Source organism: Cupressus sempervirens, chromosome 6, assembly GCF_028749045.1.
Source record: "Cupressus sempervirens isolate cs-2001-9-10 chromosome 6, ASM2874904v1, whole genome shotgun sequence".
In the NCBI taxonomy this organism is placed as follows: Eukaryota; Viridiplantae; Streptophyta; class Pinopsida; order Cupressales; family Cupressaceae; genus Cupressus; species Cupressus sempervirens.
Genome location: NC_143123.1, coordinates 715,620,081 through 715,636,138, shown reverse-complemented (window position 1 = coordinate 715,636,138; position 16,058 = coordinate 715,620,081). Strand labels below are relative to the sequence as shown.

General features: G+C 37.0%; 1 protein-coding gene across 1 annotated transcript in view; it reads left to right on the top strand.

Moving 5' to 3' along the window:
- LOC149554289 (Pseudouridine synthase family protein) overlaps window positions 1–16,058 on the top strand; it is a 137,084-nt gene that overhangs the window by 118,947 nt on the left and 2,079 nt on the right. Inside the window, exon 8 of the mRNA XM_089789502.1 lies at window positions 10,406–10,443. Within this exon, the coding sequence (XP_089645628.1) occupies window positions 10,406–10,443 (38 nt within the window). The remainder of the gene's footprint in view (window positions 1–10,405; window positions 10,444–16,058) is intronic.

Genomic DNA, 16,058 nt, shown 5'->3' with positions numbered 1-16,058 from the left:
GGTTGTGCTTGGATATTGTTTATCATAGTGAACCATGTACATATCATATGTTACAACCTTTTATTAAGTGAGCAGCAACAGACTACAATTCTGTAGTCTACACTTAAGCCTTGTGAAGGAAAATAGTCCTGTTTATATAAAAAAATGACTTGAATAGGGTCATATCTGATATGCTTCTAATTTTGGTTTGCAATTTGCAATGTTAATCCTAGTTCTGTATTTATTTTACTTCTTTGGCTTGTTCTGTTTCCCAAGTGCAAAACTCTGTTTTCTGTTTATGAAGATTAAGAGAATTAGGTATTGTTAGCCTTATTTTGATTTGCCATTGTTTGGGTTTTCTCTGTTTTCTTTTGGAATGCCCAAGTTAACTATTGAACCAGCCTTCCTCAGTTTCATATTTCCCAAATATCATCAAGCCTTGCATATGGAGATTTACCTTGTGTTGTCCATCGCGTCTCTTATGCCTTGAACCTCTTTGAACCTCTTCGAACCTTGGTTCGAAGTAGTTCAAAGAAGTTCAACCAAAGGATTTGATACTGACCATTTTTCCTACAGGTGGGACCCACTTAAGCGTTATGAGGATATTCTTTTGAGCCGCTTCGAACCCCTTTGAACCTCAGTTCGAAGCAGTTCGAAGTGGTTCTACTATTGAAAGTTTTTGTGTGAAAAGTGCTTGCGATTTCCTAAGGATTCCCAGTTCTCGAGGCATTAATTGAGGTGTCCAGAAGCAATGATTGGAGGTCGTGTTTTAACTAATTTCATTTCAAACACGAGAATGGATGTCATCATGACTCGGAAGGGGGACATCTTTCACCCGAAAGATAGATTGTTTGTTAGAAAAAGGTGATCATTGCAAAGATAGCCGCAAGGGGGAATTATTAAATAAAGAGGTCTTGTCATGGGTTTCAATCGTGCGAATTAGGCCGCAACTAATTCACGATGAATGCCTCATTATGAGGCCGTACGTCCGCCTGTATGTTCTCCTTTCCCTTTAAAAGAACACAAGTTTCCCATTTTATTGTTTATCATGTGAAAGGATGAATTTAAGGAGAAGCGGCAGAAAGCGAAGGGAAAAAGTCTAGTTTTTCTCAGCAAACTACAGGTGAGAATACAAGAAATCAGTGTTGGGCTTTTATTTCCTTGCTTGAAATGAAGTCTGTTTTACATTTCTTCAGAAATATTTCCAGTTTGGAGTGTAGGAAGCCTGTTATTACTAATACTAACTTAGAGGGTGTCAAGGTTGAGAAATTACAAGCAAATTTCCTTGAATGAGTAGATGAAGTTAATGGTTGTATGGAAATTTTGACAAGTGGGTTGGTTGAAGCTGTGGCTTTCCCCGCTGCCCTTTTGAGTCCTGAGTTACTTCAGCTATGCATTGATCACTATGATGTAAGAACCAAAAGCATTTTGAACAAAGATGGGGAATCTGTGTTATCTATTTCCAAGGAAACCATTTCCTCAGTTTTACGTCTGTTTGAATATACCTTTGCCGCCTTTAGTCCTACCCAATCTTTAGTGGAGTATCAGGAAAGTCCAGACAAGTATTGTAACACCATGGCTAGAAAGTGGACAAAGACAAACTATAGAGGTGGCTCAAGGTTGCCCAAAATAGTTACCAAAGACCATATGAAACCTCTTGTTCGCGACCTCATGGTCTTGTTACACTAGGTTAAAGGTTCGGCGAATGTTTTTCTTTTTGAAGATTGGATGTATCGCTATGTAGAAATCATTCTGAAGGGAGAATAGCTGTTGGATTGGGCTGAGCTAATTGCCAATTCATTGAGAAGCCAACTTAAGCATGCTAAGAAATCTAGAGAAATTTTTTAAATGGCTTCCTATTGGACCTATTGCATTGCCTGCATCAGTAATATTACCTCTCTTCCACATGAAATTTGGAGTGAAGATGTAATTGTCTACCAATACTGCCCTTTGCTCCAAAGAGATAGGGTATTAGAAGATTTTAGGAAAGTGCATGGCGTGCTAATAGGGAGTGTACATTTGAGCTTAAAAAAGGCACCAATGCCAAGGTTATCCTTAGAAGCCCAAAAGTTGATTCAACATTATGGGAGCTATTTTATTCAATTTCCTAAACTCACCTATTTGAGAGTAGGCGGATTTCAAGAACCACCAGTGAAATTGCCTCGCTATGCACTAGATTGCTTTGTCTTAGCCGAACTCTGTAGACAGTTGTTTTCAGTGATTAAGGACAACCTACCTCAAGAAAATTGGGAATTAGTTTTTCCTATTAAGCTTGGCCATTTAACCTGTAGTAGCATGATTAATGCTTTGGTCATCGGAAGCAATTTACTTAGTTTCAATTTTGGATCCTATCAGGGGAGGAGAGATTTTGACAGCAAAGGTTTCATAGCCCGAGTTCTTGGTTTAAAAGGTCAGTCACCTACAGTTCCACATGTAGAGGATTTATGGCAAGATTGCAATGATGAAGAAGTGTTAAGAAGAGATCACTCGAGGTTAACACTTTCACAAATTAGTTCTCTCAAGCTGAAATTCCAACTAGAAGGGGTGGTTGAAGATGGTTTAGACATTGTCGAACCAGGATGGGAAGAGGCAAGTGTTTTGAAATAATTGAAAGTAGATTGGAGCCAAGGAGAAGAGGATGATATAAACTTGAGGACCAAATCTATCCTCACTCACATAGATAACTAGCTAAGGAGAAGAAAAATGAGGACTGTCAATGGAAAGCAAACTGGAAAATCTCCAAAGATGGTTTCTTTCTCTAAACCACTAGCTTCTGACATTTTGGTTTCATCTCATGTTGCAGGTAGTTTGTCGACTCCTAATAAGCAAAAAAGAATGCCGTTGCTACACAAACCACGACCCCTAGAACCATGTCCAAGACCAAATCCGAGGCACTCATGTAGCAGGAAATTCAAAAAGAGAAGATGATGGCTTAGGGACAGGGTCTAGGTGAAGAATCAGTTTTCCGGATAATCTTGATGGTGATGTACAGCTAATTGAAGCTCCTAAACCGGATCAACCCAAGTTCATGGCTCCCATCAAGGAAGCTCAAGGAATTTCCACTACTCCTGCTATCCCATCTTGGTTGTCTAATTTTGTCAACAAGAAGAGGATTCTACAGCCTATGTCTACACTTGTTAAGGATATCATTACCAAATATGCAGTCCGCGGCTCTAAGAGCAAGAAATTAAAAAGTGATGTACATCTGATCAAAGATCCAGTAACGGGAAAAGTAACGGTGGAAGTGGCCACATACAAACAAAAGAATGAATCTAGAGAAATTGATGCTGAAGGCTTTAAGGTCGCTACTATGGAGTTAGGAGCCATTAATAGACATAGGTAACCGCTTTTTCAAATTCTCTATAGATCATATGCTGACCCAATCAGAGAGAGATAGAAAAGAAAAGAAAGAGCTCAAGGCGCTAGTAATTACCATGGTTGCCTATATAGATTCATTGATGAATTTAGGTGCTCTTCCACTGGTTTAGACCCCACAGTCTTTCAATCCCAACTCCTCAGATAGCCAGCAGTTAGTTAAATAGATGCAAAGGGGAAATTTACTCTCGGACGCAGTACAGGCCTGGGTGGCCTCCATAATAAAGGAAGCTAGTAAGTTCATCTTGGATTTTACTACCACATGTGTAGAGGGAGCGACACTATTGGGCGAGATTCAAACCCTTGTGCTAGTATAGGAAGCCGATTAGAATCGATGCCAAGCCATTGTGTTTCAGGTTATGCTATTCATCTTGAAGAGTAATATGGTTTGGAAGGAGTCTATTTATAGAGAAGCCATTGAGGAAATGCGATCAATGGAGATTGAGATCACTGGATTGCACAAAGAGCTCCTAAAGGATATGCATGTTGTTAATCCCACAGGGATTCCACAATTCGAAGATGGCAATATGGACTTCGAGGTCTTAACAAGAAGTTTCAATGACGCTGTGACAAAAATCAAAGGCAATGATACACCTACTCCTAGCGACTTCACTACACTGGCAAACGTCGAATTGATGTTGTATTTGAATAAGAACCTAATGCCATGGCAAAGCCGAAGAATTAAAGAGCTCAAATGGCAGAAGGATGCTTGTAGGTCCAAATTGCTGAGCCTGAAAAACCCATACTCCCATGCAATGCAGGAACTCATGAATGTCTTCAGGAGCTGGAAGCTGGTAAAACAAACTGTGGCTGATAGAGAGAAAACTGGCGATGAAGTCTAGTTGAATCAGTTACTTTTTGTTAAATTTTTTTGCAACTGTTTCAAAAACTGTCTTTGCTGCTCATAATTGTTTTTTTTAATCGAAAGGCTAGGCTTTAATGGAGGCCTTTTCAGATATGTAAGAGCTATAAATGCTGGAGCATTTAACTAGTTAGGGGTTGGATTATTAGAAGGCAAAAAAATACACTTTGATAAAGTTAGTACTGTTTCAAGTTAATTAGATAGAAATAGCGATATATATATATATATATATATATATATATATATATATATATATATATATATATATATATATATATATATATATTCTTTTCAAAAGACTTTGTTCTGAAGGAAGTTTTTGAATCAATTACTTTTTGTTTATTTTTTCTGCAACTGTTTCAAAAACTATCTTTGCTGCTTGTAATTGTTCTTTTAAACCAAAAGGCTAGGCTTTAATGGAGGCCTTTTCGGATATGTAAGAACTATAAATGCTGGAGCATTTTTAGAAATAGCGATAGATAGATAGAATATATATATGTAAATTCTTTTCAAAAGACTTTGTGGTGAAGGAAGTTTTTGAATATATATATCTGTCACCTTTCATTGTGCTTTAAAACTTGGTGTTTGAAGCAATTTGATCGTGGTTACTTTGTGAGTTATGATAATCAGTCACATGTAATATCTACTGCTATTTCTTTGTGGTCCATTCTCATTTATTTTCTTGCATGATTAATTCGAACTGTGGTGGTGTTTAGATTCCAGTTAGATTATTGCTGGTGAAAGGACTATGAGCTTACCATTTATTTTCTGTAAATAAGTATGTAAACTGTTACCTCAGTACCTAAGAGTACATGAGTGATCCTTATGCACTTATTGGTAAAAGTGCGTATTTAGTTATTGTCGCTTTCTTTTGAGCTTATTGATAAATCTTTCACCTTTTACTGTGCTTTAAAACTTGGTGTTTGAAGCAATTTGATCGTGGTTACTTTGTGAGTTATGATAATCAGTCACATGTAATATCTATTGCTATTTCTTTGTGGTCCATTCTCATTTATTTTCTTGCATGATTAGTTCGAACTGTGGTGGTGTTTAGATTCCAGTTAGATTATTGCTGGTGAAAGGACTATGAGCCTTTCATTTATTTTCTGTAAATAAGTATGTAAACTGTTACCTTAGTACCTAAGAGTACATGAGTGATCCTTATGCACTTATTGGTAAAAGTGCGTATTTAGTTATTGTCGGTTTCTTTTGAGCTTATTGATAAATCTTTGTAAAGGGAGCTGTACCTATAAATGCAGAGAGAAATAGATAAGTATTATGTTTTCCCAACTGTTGTGAATATTATTGGATGTTCCAAGTTTTGGGCATAGAGTAGATTATTGTTTAATTGGAAAAGACACTCTGTTCACTAACAGGTACTCATTTGTTCTTGGGATTAAAGTAAGAGGTCACTTAGAAAGCAGTTGAAAGAGAGGTATATTTAGTGGCAATTTTATAAGCAATAGAAAAGAAAAAAAGCTTTTGAGACTCTACTCGTGATTTCTATGAAACGACTATGCAAACGGATAAGGACGTACAAGAAGATATATTCTATTGAAATCAATAGGGGCTCTTGATATCAATTTGAGGGGACCCATCAATCTATTGTTGTCGTCAAATATGTTATTAGATTGTTAAGTATGTCGTTGGTCTTCAGTAATCCTCAGGGGTAAGCAGTTATGGGTCACAATGGTTCACCTCACACCCCCTTGGAGTTTATAGGCACACTCTTAGTGGAAATGTGGAATCATCGTTATGCTTATCACTATGTATGGAGTCATAATTGGATGTAAACTTAATTAATGAAGTGACAATTCCCTAATATTTTGTTGCTATTTATTGTATCTATTACGTTTCTTCTATCTGTGTATGCTTTAATTCACTTTACTTGTAGTGGTAAACATTTGATGTTGTTGCTTATACAACCATAGTAAGTGACGGAGTGTGGATGGCGAACGTAAAGCAATGGGCCAACCAGTAGACTACGGTGAAAGTAGCTGCCAAGAGGAGGAAGACCCAGAAGTCTTTAAAGGTGAACAAGTGTTGGCATTAGACTTTGTCACTTTACTATAGGCGTTTGTCAAAACTCACGTTAGGAGGGAAGTCACACAAGAAGAGGTGTTAGAGATTGCCATGTGGAGTACCCTTGGAGTGAGTCCCACAGTGGACTAGTTAAAGTGCCATCTCCCTCGAGTGTTGGAGCAAACCTTCCTTGCCCTTCAAAATCGTTATGAGGAGGTCAATTGTGAGAATTGAAGGTAGCAAATTCATTGAGACTACCATCGTCAAAAGAAAGAAGAGACACACAAGGATAACTGTCAGAAGAAAAACAAAAACTAAACCTTTTGAAGGGAAATAGAAATAAAAGATAACATAAGAGAGTTACGATTATGTTGTACTGGTGACATTTATTATACACAAATAATGAATTAATTAAGTGTTCGTATTTATATAATGTGCTGAAAGATCCCTGATAGATGCCCTTGCTGATTGGCTGTAGTTTTTAAATTAATAAACTATATTTTCTTGTGATTTCTTTGATGGTCTTTGAGAATAGACAGAAGTTGCAGAAGATTTTGTTTTTGTTTTGCATTTTTTGATAGTTTTCACAATAGTAATGAATAATGAACAATAAACATGAGAGGAGACTGAAAATAAATAAGAACATAGAACCAAATCAGAATTGCTATAAATCGTACCAGGCAGATTTCTGATTTATAAAGCCAAATAATAAATCCAATGCAGTTCCAAGGAGCTTACATCCAACAATGATGCCAAACTGCTGCAAATGGCAGCCGGAAGACTGCAAGGAATCACGTCACAGCTGAAAGAATCAATTTGTAACGCTGAAACCATAAATCTACAACCTGAATCCACAATAAAGAATGGTGTACTCTATCCCTAATAGCAACGCACACTGTCTGAAGAATCCAATGCCAATAACTGCTGAGGGTTACATCCCAGCCAATCCAAAACCTGGGGTTTGCGTCCTAGATGAAGAATTGCTCTCTCAGAGCCAATTCACAAAAACAAGTTTTTCAATATGCAAAAGATGATCTTAGAATGAAGCTTCCATCTCCTTATAACCCCCTCTCAATTGCAAATCGAACCCTAAGTGTCTCCAAGTGGTGTTGTGTAGTGAAAATGTTATAATTTCTTATTTTAAAGTAGTCATGTTACTAGAAAATGACCTTTTTCCTCATAGATAGAATTCCATTCACTGAAATGCCTTGAGACCAAAGAGAAAGATTTAGAGAATTTTGAGACCTTTCCAACGAGCTATAACACATAGGTCTACCTGATCAACTGAAGCCAAAATCCCCTTCTTACTCCAAAATGGTTATATTATTAACCTTATTTTAATTTATTTAATCACCAACTTAGGAAATATTTAAATATATTAAAATATTTCCCAAATAGTCCCAAAATGACCAATCAAACATGAATCTGACCTTGTCACCTGTCTGTGACTGATGTCGGACAAGATGTGTCAACTGGTAGTCCATCCCTAAAATCTAGGGATGCTCCTAAAAAGTAGGAGACAACCCCAATCAACCAAAATTGAGTCCCAATGACTCCCCTGCTGTGTGCACCTCTGAGAGAACTTTCACTGAACTGGGAGTTCCTCCTAAAAAAGAGGAATGCCTCCTAAAAAATAGGAGATGCACTCTAAGTCTCCAAAACATTCGCTGAGGTCTCCAAACGCCTCCTAGACCACTCCTAGTCAATCCCTACAAATTAGGAATCCCTCCTAAATTGTAGGAAACTGTTGTCTACTGCTCCAAACTACTTGGGAAGCTCATGCATGACTCTCAAAGTCCCTGGGTTGGTTCCCTCTACGCTCTGCTGGCCTATGGGAACCAGATAATAGACCAACCTTGCTAGAAATGTTGTCACTAAGGAAGGGCAGAAATTGGGGACATGACATGTGCTGTTTCATTTTCATGTACAAGAAAAATTCATGCCAAATTTGTTAAATAAAGATAAAAGTAAAAAATAAGATATAAATGAGTGAGGCTATTCAAAGGGTGTTGTTGCAGCAACAGACCAAATGAAGATAACCGTTGAAGAGGCTTGCCGAGGGACTAACAAAAAGGGTAGTAGAGGAAAACTAAATGAGGGTCATAGAAGGTGAGGAGTTGGGTAGAGAACATTGGGAAGAGTTTGGTAGAGAGGAATACCATTGGGTGTACGAAGGGGAGGACTTTATTGAAGAGACTAGAAGCAGGTTTGGGAAACCCGAAAGAACAAGGAAGAGAAGGTCGAGGATAGAGGTACTAGGGATACTAGTGCAGCCACAAGTGTCAGAGGGACACATGGACATGAGAAGCAAAGCAATCTATCCTGTTCAAATAGTTCCAGTTTAGGGATACCTAGCTCAAGGACACCAACATTGAAAATAACTAGAACTGTTACAATGTCACAAAAGCAAAAATATGTGAGTTTACAAGTGATGGGAAAGAGAATCATGTGTTGTATTGCAAAACATGTGAAACTATTTGGATTGCCAATGGAGCAATGGATTAGGATGAATGGACAAAGTAGTTTCCAACAACATTATGCGGAGTGGTCAGACTAGTACTCTGATGTTGATCAAACAAAAATGGAACAAGTGTCTACAACAACAATTCACAAAGAAAAAGTAGGAGGGGGAGGAGTAAGTGTCCTTGAAAAAGAAGAAGCTGCCAACAACTCCCTTAGCCGATACTTCTGCTACTTCCTCTAATTAAGGTCGATCTCAGCGATCATCTGTCACACTCAAGCTGACTTCAACATCATAGCAATTTTGAGGATCTCATTATCCTTCTTTTCAGCCAACTCTATGCAATACACTAGGCAAGTCTCCATCAGGCCTTGCTGCATCTGTTCCTCCAACTGAACCATAGTCACTGCTCGCTCACTTCGCTCCTAGGATAACTGGGCCTCCAACTCTGCTAACTTATCCTGGTGTTGGGATAACCCATCCTCCTTATGTTCTAGCCTCTCTTCGACCTCCTTGAGTTGGATAGTTGTTTGATCCTTAGCCTCTATTGTTGCCAACCTCTGAGATTCATCTCCTGTTGTACATGCTAAGTCCTCCTAACCTTATAATATTCGTCCCTAAAGATCCACCCAATCTGCCTCAACATGGCCTAGGTGTGGCTATCCTTTGGTCTATTAGCAAGACTCTAGTCATCCAACGTCTCTAGTGTCTCCATAGTGGGCCATCCCCTGGCTTGGAAACATTGAGAAAAACCTGCAATACACCCTCTAGTGAAAAAAGCCAAGAGCTGGTTGATCTGCTCATCCACTCCCTCACAAATCTAAGACCGCACTGATGCCACTACCCGACTAATGCCAACAACATCTGCCAAGTACTCCTCCAACTCAGGATTGAGAGTCTCTTCGTGCATTGCCTCCTCTCGAGGCCCTGCTAGCTGTTGTAGAGCTGGCTTCTCTCTTACCTCATGCATCTCCTTGTGTCCAATCATGACGATGTCCTCTTATGGCATATGTGGCTCTTGCTATGACACTATCATCCCCTCTGGCGTATGCTCATCCTCCAAATCTACAATAGCCTTTGGTGGCAGCAACTGCCTTGGTTGTCAAAACACTGTTGTGGAAACTAAAACAGTCTTTGTTCTAGATAGAAAAGCAATGAATGATATCAGGGTCAGCTACAAAAACATTTCTTTACAATGTCTTCTCTTTAGGATCTATTCAACGGATATTGAAGAGAGAATATGAGATCTCGTCATTAAGCTAAATTGCAAGAGTTTGCCAGTTCACAGTGATAAAAAAATGAACTCTACTATCCCATAGGTCTATTAAATGTTAAAAGTCATCTAATTTATTTGTTCCTTATTCCCATATGATGGATGTAACACCAAAATACTGGAAATAAAAGACTCGTCAAGTTGAAGTAATAGGCTATCATATGTAAAAATTAAACAAAAACCAAGTGTTGTAGAATTACTATTATAGTGGTATATGTAAACTACTTGCCTTTTTTTTATAATGTCTTGGTTTTCTGTAGAATTAGTAGTACATTGTTTAAAATTATATGCAAAAGCTTAAAAAGTGTTAAATGATTTAATAGATGATATACTCTTTATTTTGATTATGCTAATTTTACGTTTACTTAAACGATATTTTCATAGGACCTCTTTACATGATGAGAATGACTTATACATGTGTATTTGTTTGCAGTTGTGCCCATCTTGTATCTTTACAACGAGATCAAATAGGTAAGGCCCATTTCTTCATATTTTCTTTCAACCTATTTCTTTGTTGATATGGATTTGATATTTATACCTAGCACTACTTAATAGGCTAATCTGTATAGTATTTTATTAAATGAAATGATTTAGACAACCTTTTAATACAGCTTTGATATGTGAATCCTTGTTTTTATTCAGAAATTTATATACATTGAGTTCTTATAATTTATTAACACAATTTATTGATTATTTGATTTTTGCATTGTTTTACTTATATTCCATTAGTTCAAATGGTTATTATGTTAGTTCCTATATGGTGACTTGCATTTAACATCAACTGCTTAGTATTTTTGTAGATATGCATTATTCTTATGAAATACGAAAGATAGTTTGAGATTATTCATTGATGTCAATAATAGGCTACCAGATTTGAGTCTTGCAAAAGGAAACTAAGTTTCTCCAAGAGAGTAAATTTCACTTCTTATACTAAAATGTATCTACGGTTTAAGCCTACCTTAAACAAGTACTAGTTATCCCTTTATAGAAAGATAGTCTTTAAATAAAAAGATAGTAGAAACTAAATAAGACGCTTAACAGAAACAAACTTGTGAAATATTTGTAAACAAATCAAAACATGAAACTTTCAAATAGTAAAGGTAGAAAATTCAAACAGTAGGAAACTTAGAATTTGAAGGAATAAGTCATTGGCTTGGACATTTGTGCATCACACAAACGTCTTTGTACAAACAAATAGAAAATGCTCCAATAGTTTGAAAACCCTACTTAACTATTTGCCTCATCTGCAAAAGGAGAATACAAGAAAATGCCAGCAAATACTATACAAACAAGAATAAAGTAGTACTTGAATGATTTGATACAAACTCAGGTGAAAAAAATAGAAAGCACTTGCAAACCTCTACATAGTGTAGTGTTCTCAATATGTACCCATAAACAAAAGGAGAAGGAAAAATGGTTGGGGTTGTTTGCGGATTTGTTTCAATCAAATTTATCCTTCGGTATTTGTATGTCCATAGTAGCCATGATCAGTAAATAAATAGAAAATAATGTGTCCTTATTTTAAATGCATCTAGAAATAACAGTGACTAAAATTGAGTGAGAAGGGATGTAATAGTCCCAAGGTTTTTGGGGGCACATGAAATGTTGTAGTATCTATAATAAATGAAAAAAATCATTTATGGAGGCTTTGGGAAGCCAAGAGAATAAAACAGTGTAACATGCTGCACTGTTTCTGTTTAGTTTTTTTTTTTTTTGAATTGAGTTTCTTGTGTTTTTCCAATGGTTTTTCAGTCACAAATACAGTGTAAATATGAGAACTTTGCTACACTTTAATTGAAGGAAATATGCCATAAACTTCTGAAACAACATTGTTGAAAATTCTAGATTTAAGCCCAGACTTTAATATTCATTTTTTCTTCAAAATAATGACAACCCAGATCATTAGATATCATTTATTATCTTTATTATCTAACAAACACATACCCACAAAATGCAGCAATGAAAATGCCTTTGTTGTTTACAAAATGTGCATTTTAAAAGCTCCAAAATGGGATGGTCAACAATTTAATAACAACATTAACAATTTGAATGATCTCAATGAGATGTCTCCTCAAGTTGACCTTCTCCTTGGCTGATATGTAATGCAAACCCCATTTTATCTGAACTCTAAATGATCAATCAATGTTGCTGTACTTCCTATGTGAAAGCTCGAAGCGATTCTGTAGAAAAAAATCCTTCAATAGCACGAAGAATGTTGCTCATGAGGGTTTTTTTTTCTCATGAACCTCTGAGAAATCTGCAACAACCAAACTTTTAAAATCCTTTACCAAGCATGAAAAATGAGCTTTACAAAATTATTATTATATTACTCCCAAGCTAAGTTATCGATTCGGATGTGATTCCAAAAGCGGATAAGGGATGGGGGATTATTATTTTTCGGATGCGGATGCGGGAGGAAATGTGTGTGTAATATGTGCAAAGAAATGCAAAAAATATACAAAAAATAATCATTTGATCGTATGACTATGATACTTCACCCTTTATCAAAATTCAAGGTATTTCAAAATTCATATGATATATCATATGTGCTTGTCCAACGCTTGTCCAACATTAGAGTTTAGTCTCAGACAATAAGTTCAAATAGGTCATGTTCAAGATTCCAACAAAATAAAAACTTAGTTAATGATTGAAGATTCAATCAACTAATAGTCTAATATGCATCAGAATTTGAATCATAAGGATTCACAAGAAAATCCACATTCTCGTCATCATCTCGAATTGCTGAAAGATCATTTGAACCAAACATGGTTCCACTTATGATAGATGCACCACGTGCCACACTATCATCATCACCATCTCCGACTGTAGTAAGATCATGAAGTGTTGCATCCAAATCCACACACTCAGGGGCTACATCCCAAAGCTTTGTTGTCCCTTCCTTGTAATGATCATTCTTATGTGACAAAAGACGCAAGTTGGTGTGGACAAAGACCAAGTTCTCAGCTTTTTTGGAGCCCAAACAATTGCGCTTCAATGAATGGATAAAGGAGCATGTACTCCAATTCCTTTCAACAGCAGAAGAACTAACAACCTAGATAGTGGTCACAAAAAATATAAATGAAAAGAAAATTAATTTTAAAGAATGTGTGAAATACTAAATTCTAGAATGCAAGTGTAAACATAAAACAAAACAAAATTAAAAACTTGTGATAGGACCTTGATTGCAAGAGGTTAAAGATGCTTGAAAGGCTAACCGTGCATGTACCACCATATCCTAGCTCCCATTCTATTTTGGTCCTTTAGTGCTAATGGAGAATGCTTTAACCCCGAAGCAAACAACCCAAATTCTATGCTCACTTTTTCATGCATTTCTTCAAGTGGGAAGAGTCTTGTAAGAGCTTTATGGCACCCCTCAACAAACTCCGCTTTTGCAAATGTGCAACTCTACCCGGCATACCAAGTACCTCCTCACTATAGTACTTAGGAAATAAGGCATATGCCAGGAGCTCCAGTGGGGTAGTCATCTTGTTCCAACGATGGCAGATGATTGCTTCCACTTGATTGCATAAGGCTTCGCTTTGTGTGGGGCCACTCTCATTTTCTTGTATAGAATGTTTTACCTTCTCAACCATGGTGTCCATGCCATCATACACATCCCTCAAGCAAGGGGTATATGTATCTGAAAAGTATAGCATAGTCATGACGGGGTTGATGAAATCCAATACATATGCTACACGAGCCCACCAACTCTCATTCAAGATCAACTCCCTGACCCTTTGTGATCTTTCTTAATTTGAGGCCTTCCATATGCCCCATTGATTACCGATGACCATTTGGCTCAATGCATCTTTTACCTTGAGGAGCCATCTCATAATAGTTGTATGAGATGCAAAACGGGTCTCAACAACCTAAGCAAGTTAACAATGTGTCAATTAATAATAAAATTACAAAATTTATTTTTTAACTAAATTATAAATCCATGAAACTTGGTAATTAAATTTTTTTAATTTAGCTTGAACAAGTCCAATTTGGAGTATGTTCTAAAAATGAATTTTGACATGGTGGGTTGTCACAAACATTGTATCTCCTCCCCCTCTTGGTATATTTTCTTCACCCAATCTATTTGAGTGCCTATCTTGTGCACGATCAAGTTAAGGGAGTGAATAGTGCATGGGGTCCAAAAAATGTGGTCATGCCGACTCTCGACCAAAGCACTCACACCCCTGCAATTTTTGGAATTGTTTGTGACCATCTATATCGCATATTCGCTACCCACCATCTCAATGAGAATTCTAGAAATGAATCAAAATCCTTCACTTGCCCCTCACAATCAACATCCTTAAAAAATATTGACCCTTTGGGGGACACTATAATCACATTAATTAATGGCTGGTTTCTTGTACCCTTCCAACCATCTGGCGCAATAGTTAGACTTGAGGTTTTCCAAGATTTTTTGATTGGTTTAAGGTCTTTCTCTATTTGTGTCTTATCTTGTTGCAATAGCTATACACACCTTTTCATACCCCGAGCTTGTTTAGTTAGCTGGCGATTCTTTGGTTACTGCCATCATTTTTTTCCAATATGGTGATCTCGCCAAGCTGGTTGAAAGGAAGCCCATTCACATTGATCTCGTCTCCATTTTAAATGCGGTGTGCAATGGGCCTCTTTTATGGGTTGAAATTCCCACTTCTTCCTCATCCTCTCCTTGGCTTAGGTACTTGCAAGAATGGGTGTTGGGAGGGTACAATTGGTTTAGTGGGTGCATGCATCTTGCTCTTTGAGGATGGACCTTGATAGTAGCTTTTTTTGATATATTGATCAATGCATCAACAACTTCTTGTTCTCTTACAAATGAAAGTATTTTTGCACTAGTCATCCTAGCACCATTTTTGCCTTTGCACATTCCAAATCCATTGCCAACAAGGCCCATAAAATGAAGCTTCACCTAGGAATATGAGCTATTGAAAGGGTTTCTTTTGTTACTTTGCCAATAATTACACTTCCAACAATATGAACCACCTCTTGCAACCTGTGGTTTTTGTGTTGTATGGCTCCACAAAGGTGACCCTATATCAGTTTTGAAAATATCAATCCCTTGCCCTCCTTGCCCCCCCACTAAACTTTCACTAGCACTACCACTGGTATCCATTCTTGTCTAGTATTTTGCAACCTATTCTATAAGAAAATAAATAGATTCTAATTAGGTCTTAATAACTATGAATATCATGCATACAAGTGCAAAGAAGTGAGGAAAATTACTAACATAGACACCCAAACTTGCTTCTTTATATCTTTTAAAAAAAATTGAAAATTTTCTTCAAGAACTTGAAAAAATTATTAAAAAAATTCATCAAAATACTCAAGAATGGGATTGGTCACTTACCTAGAATGATTTAAATTCATTTGAGAAAGCTATCTGTCACCCTTCAATCAATCCTGTTCGAAATTGCTGAACGTGGCTTCACAGTGGTAATGTAAACTAGAGACCAAATGAGAAGTGGCTGTAGGTACACACGAAGTTCCAAAATGAGTTGTGAATGCTTCAATATTCACCTCTAGGGTCCTTCTAGGGTTTCATAGCAAAAGACAACGTTAAAAAATCAATAGCACATATATATTAAGCAACTTAACTGTTTTTTGGGTTTTTAAGTGTTTGTGGTCATTGGGCTTGCGGGTGCTTATGGATTTCCTGCGGAGGCTATTCGGAAACCAACCACAAGCTTTCAGATGCGTGTGGAAGCTAGACACTAGCTTCCAAACACATCTGGAACCTTATGGATGGTTTCCAGACAACCTCCACAGGGCTTCCGGGAGCATTCGACACCCGTCCGAATCAACTTCTGAATTCAACCCTATCCCATACTAATGGGCAACTCAACGCCCAAGAAGTTTGACCCTCTTCACTAATGCATGTGGAACTAAATAAAATCACCTTTTCCCTCACTTTTTAAGATGTTTTATTAAAGCACATTTTTGCCTTCCCCTAATTAGTTTGAGATTTTTCTTTTTTCCTCTTTGTTTTTTTTTTTTTTTTTGAGAATTTTTTTTTACTGTTTCTTTTGCGAATGCCTTATCGATATTGTTTTGCAAACGTTTTTTTTCTATTTTTCTGCAAATGTTTTTTA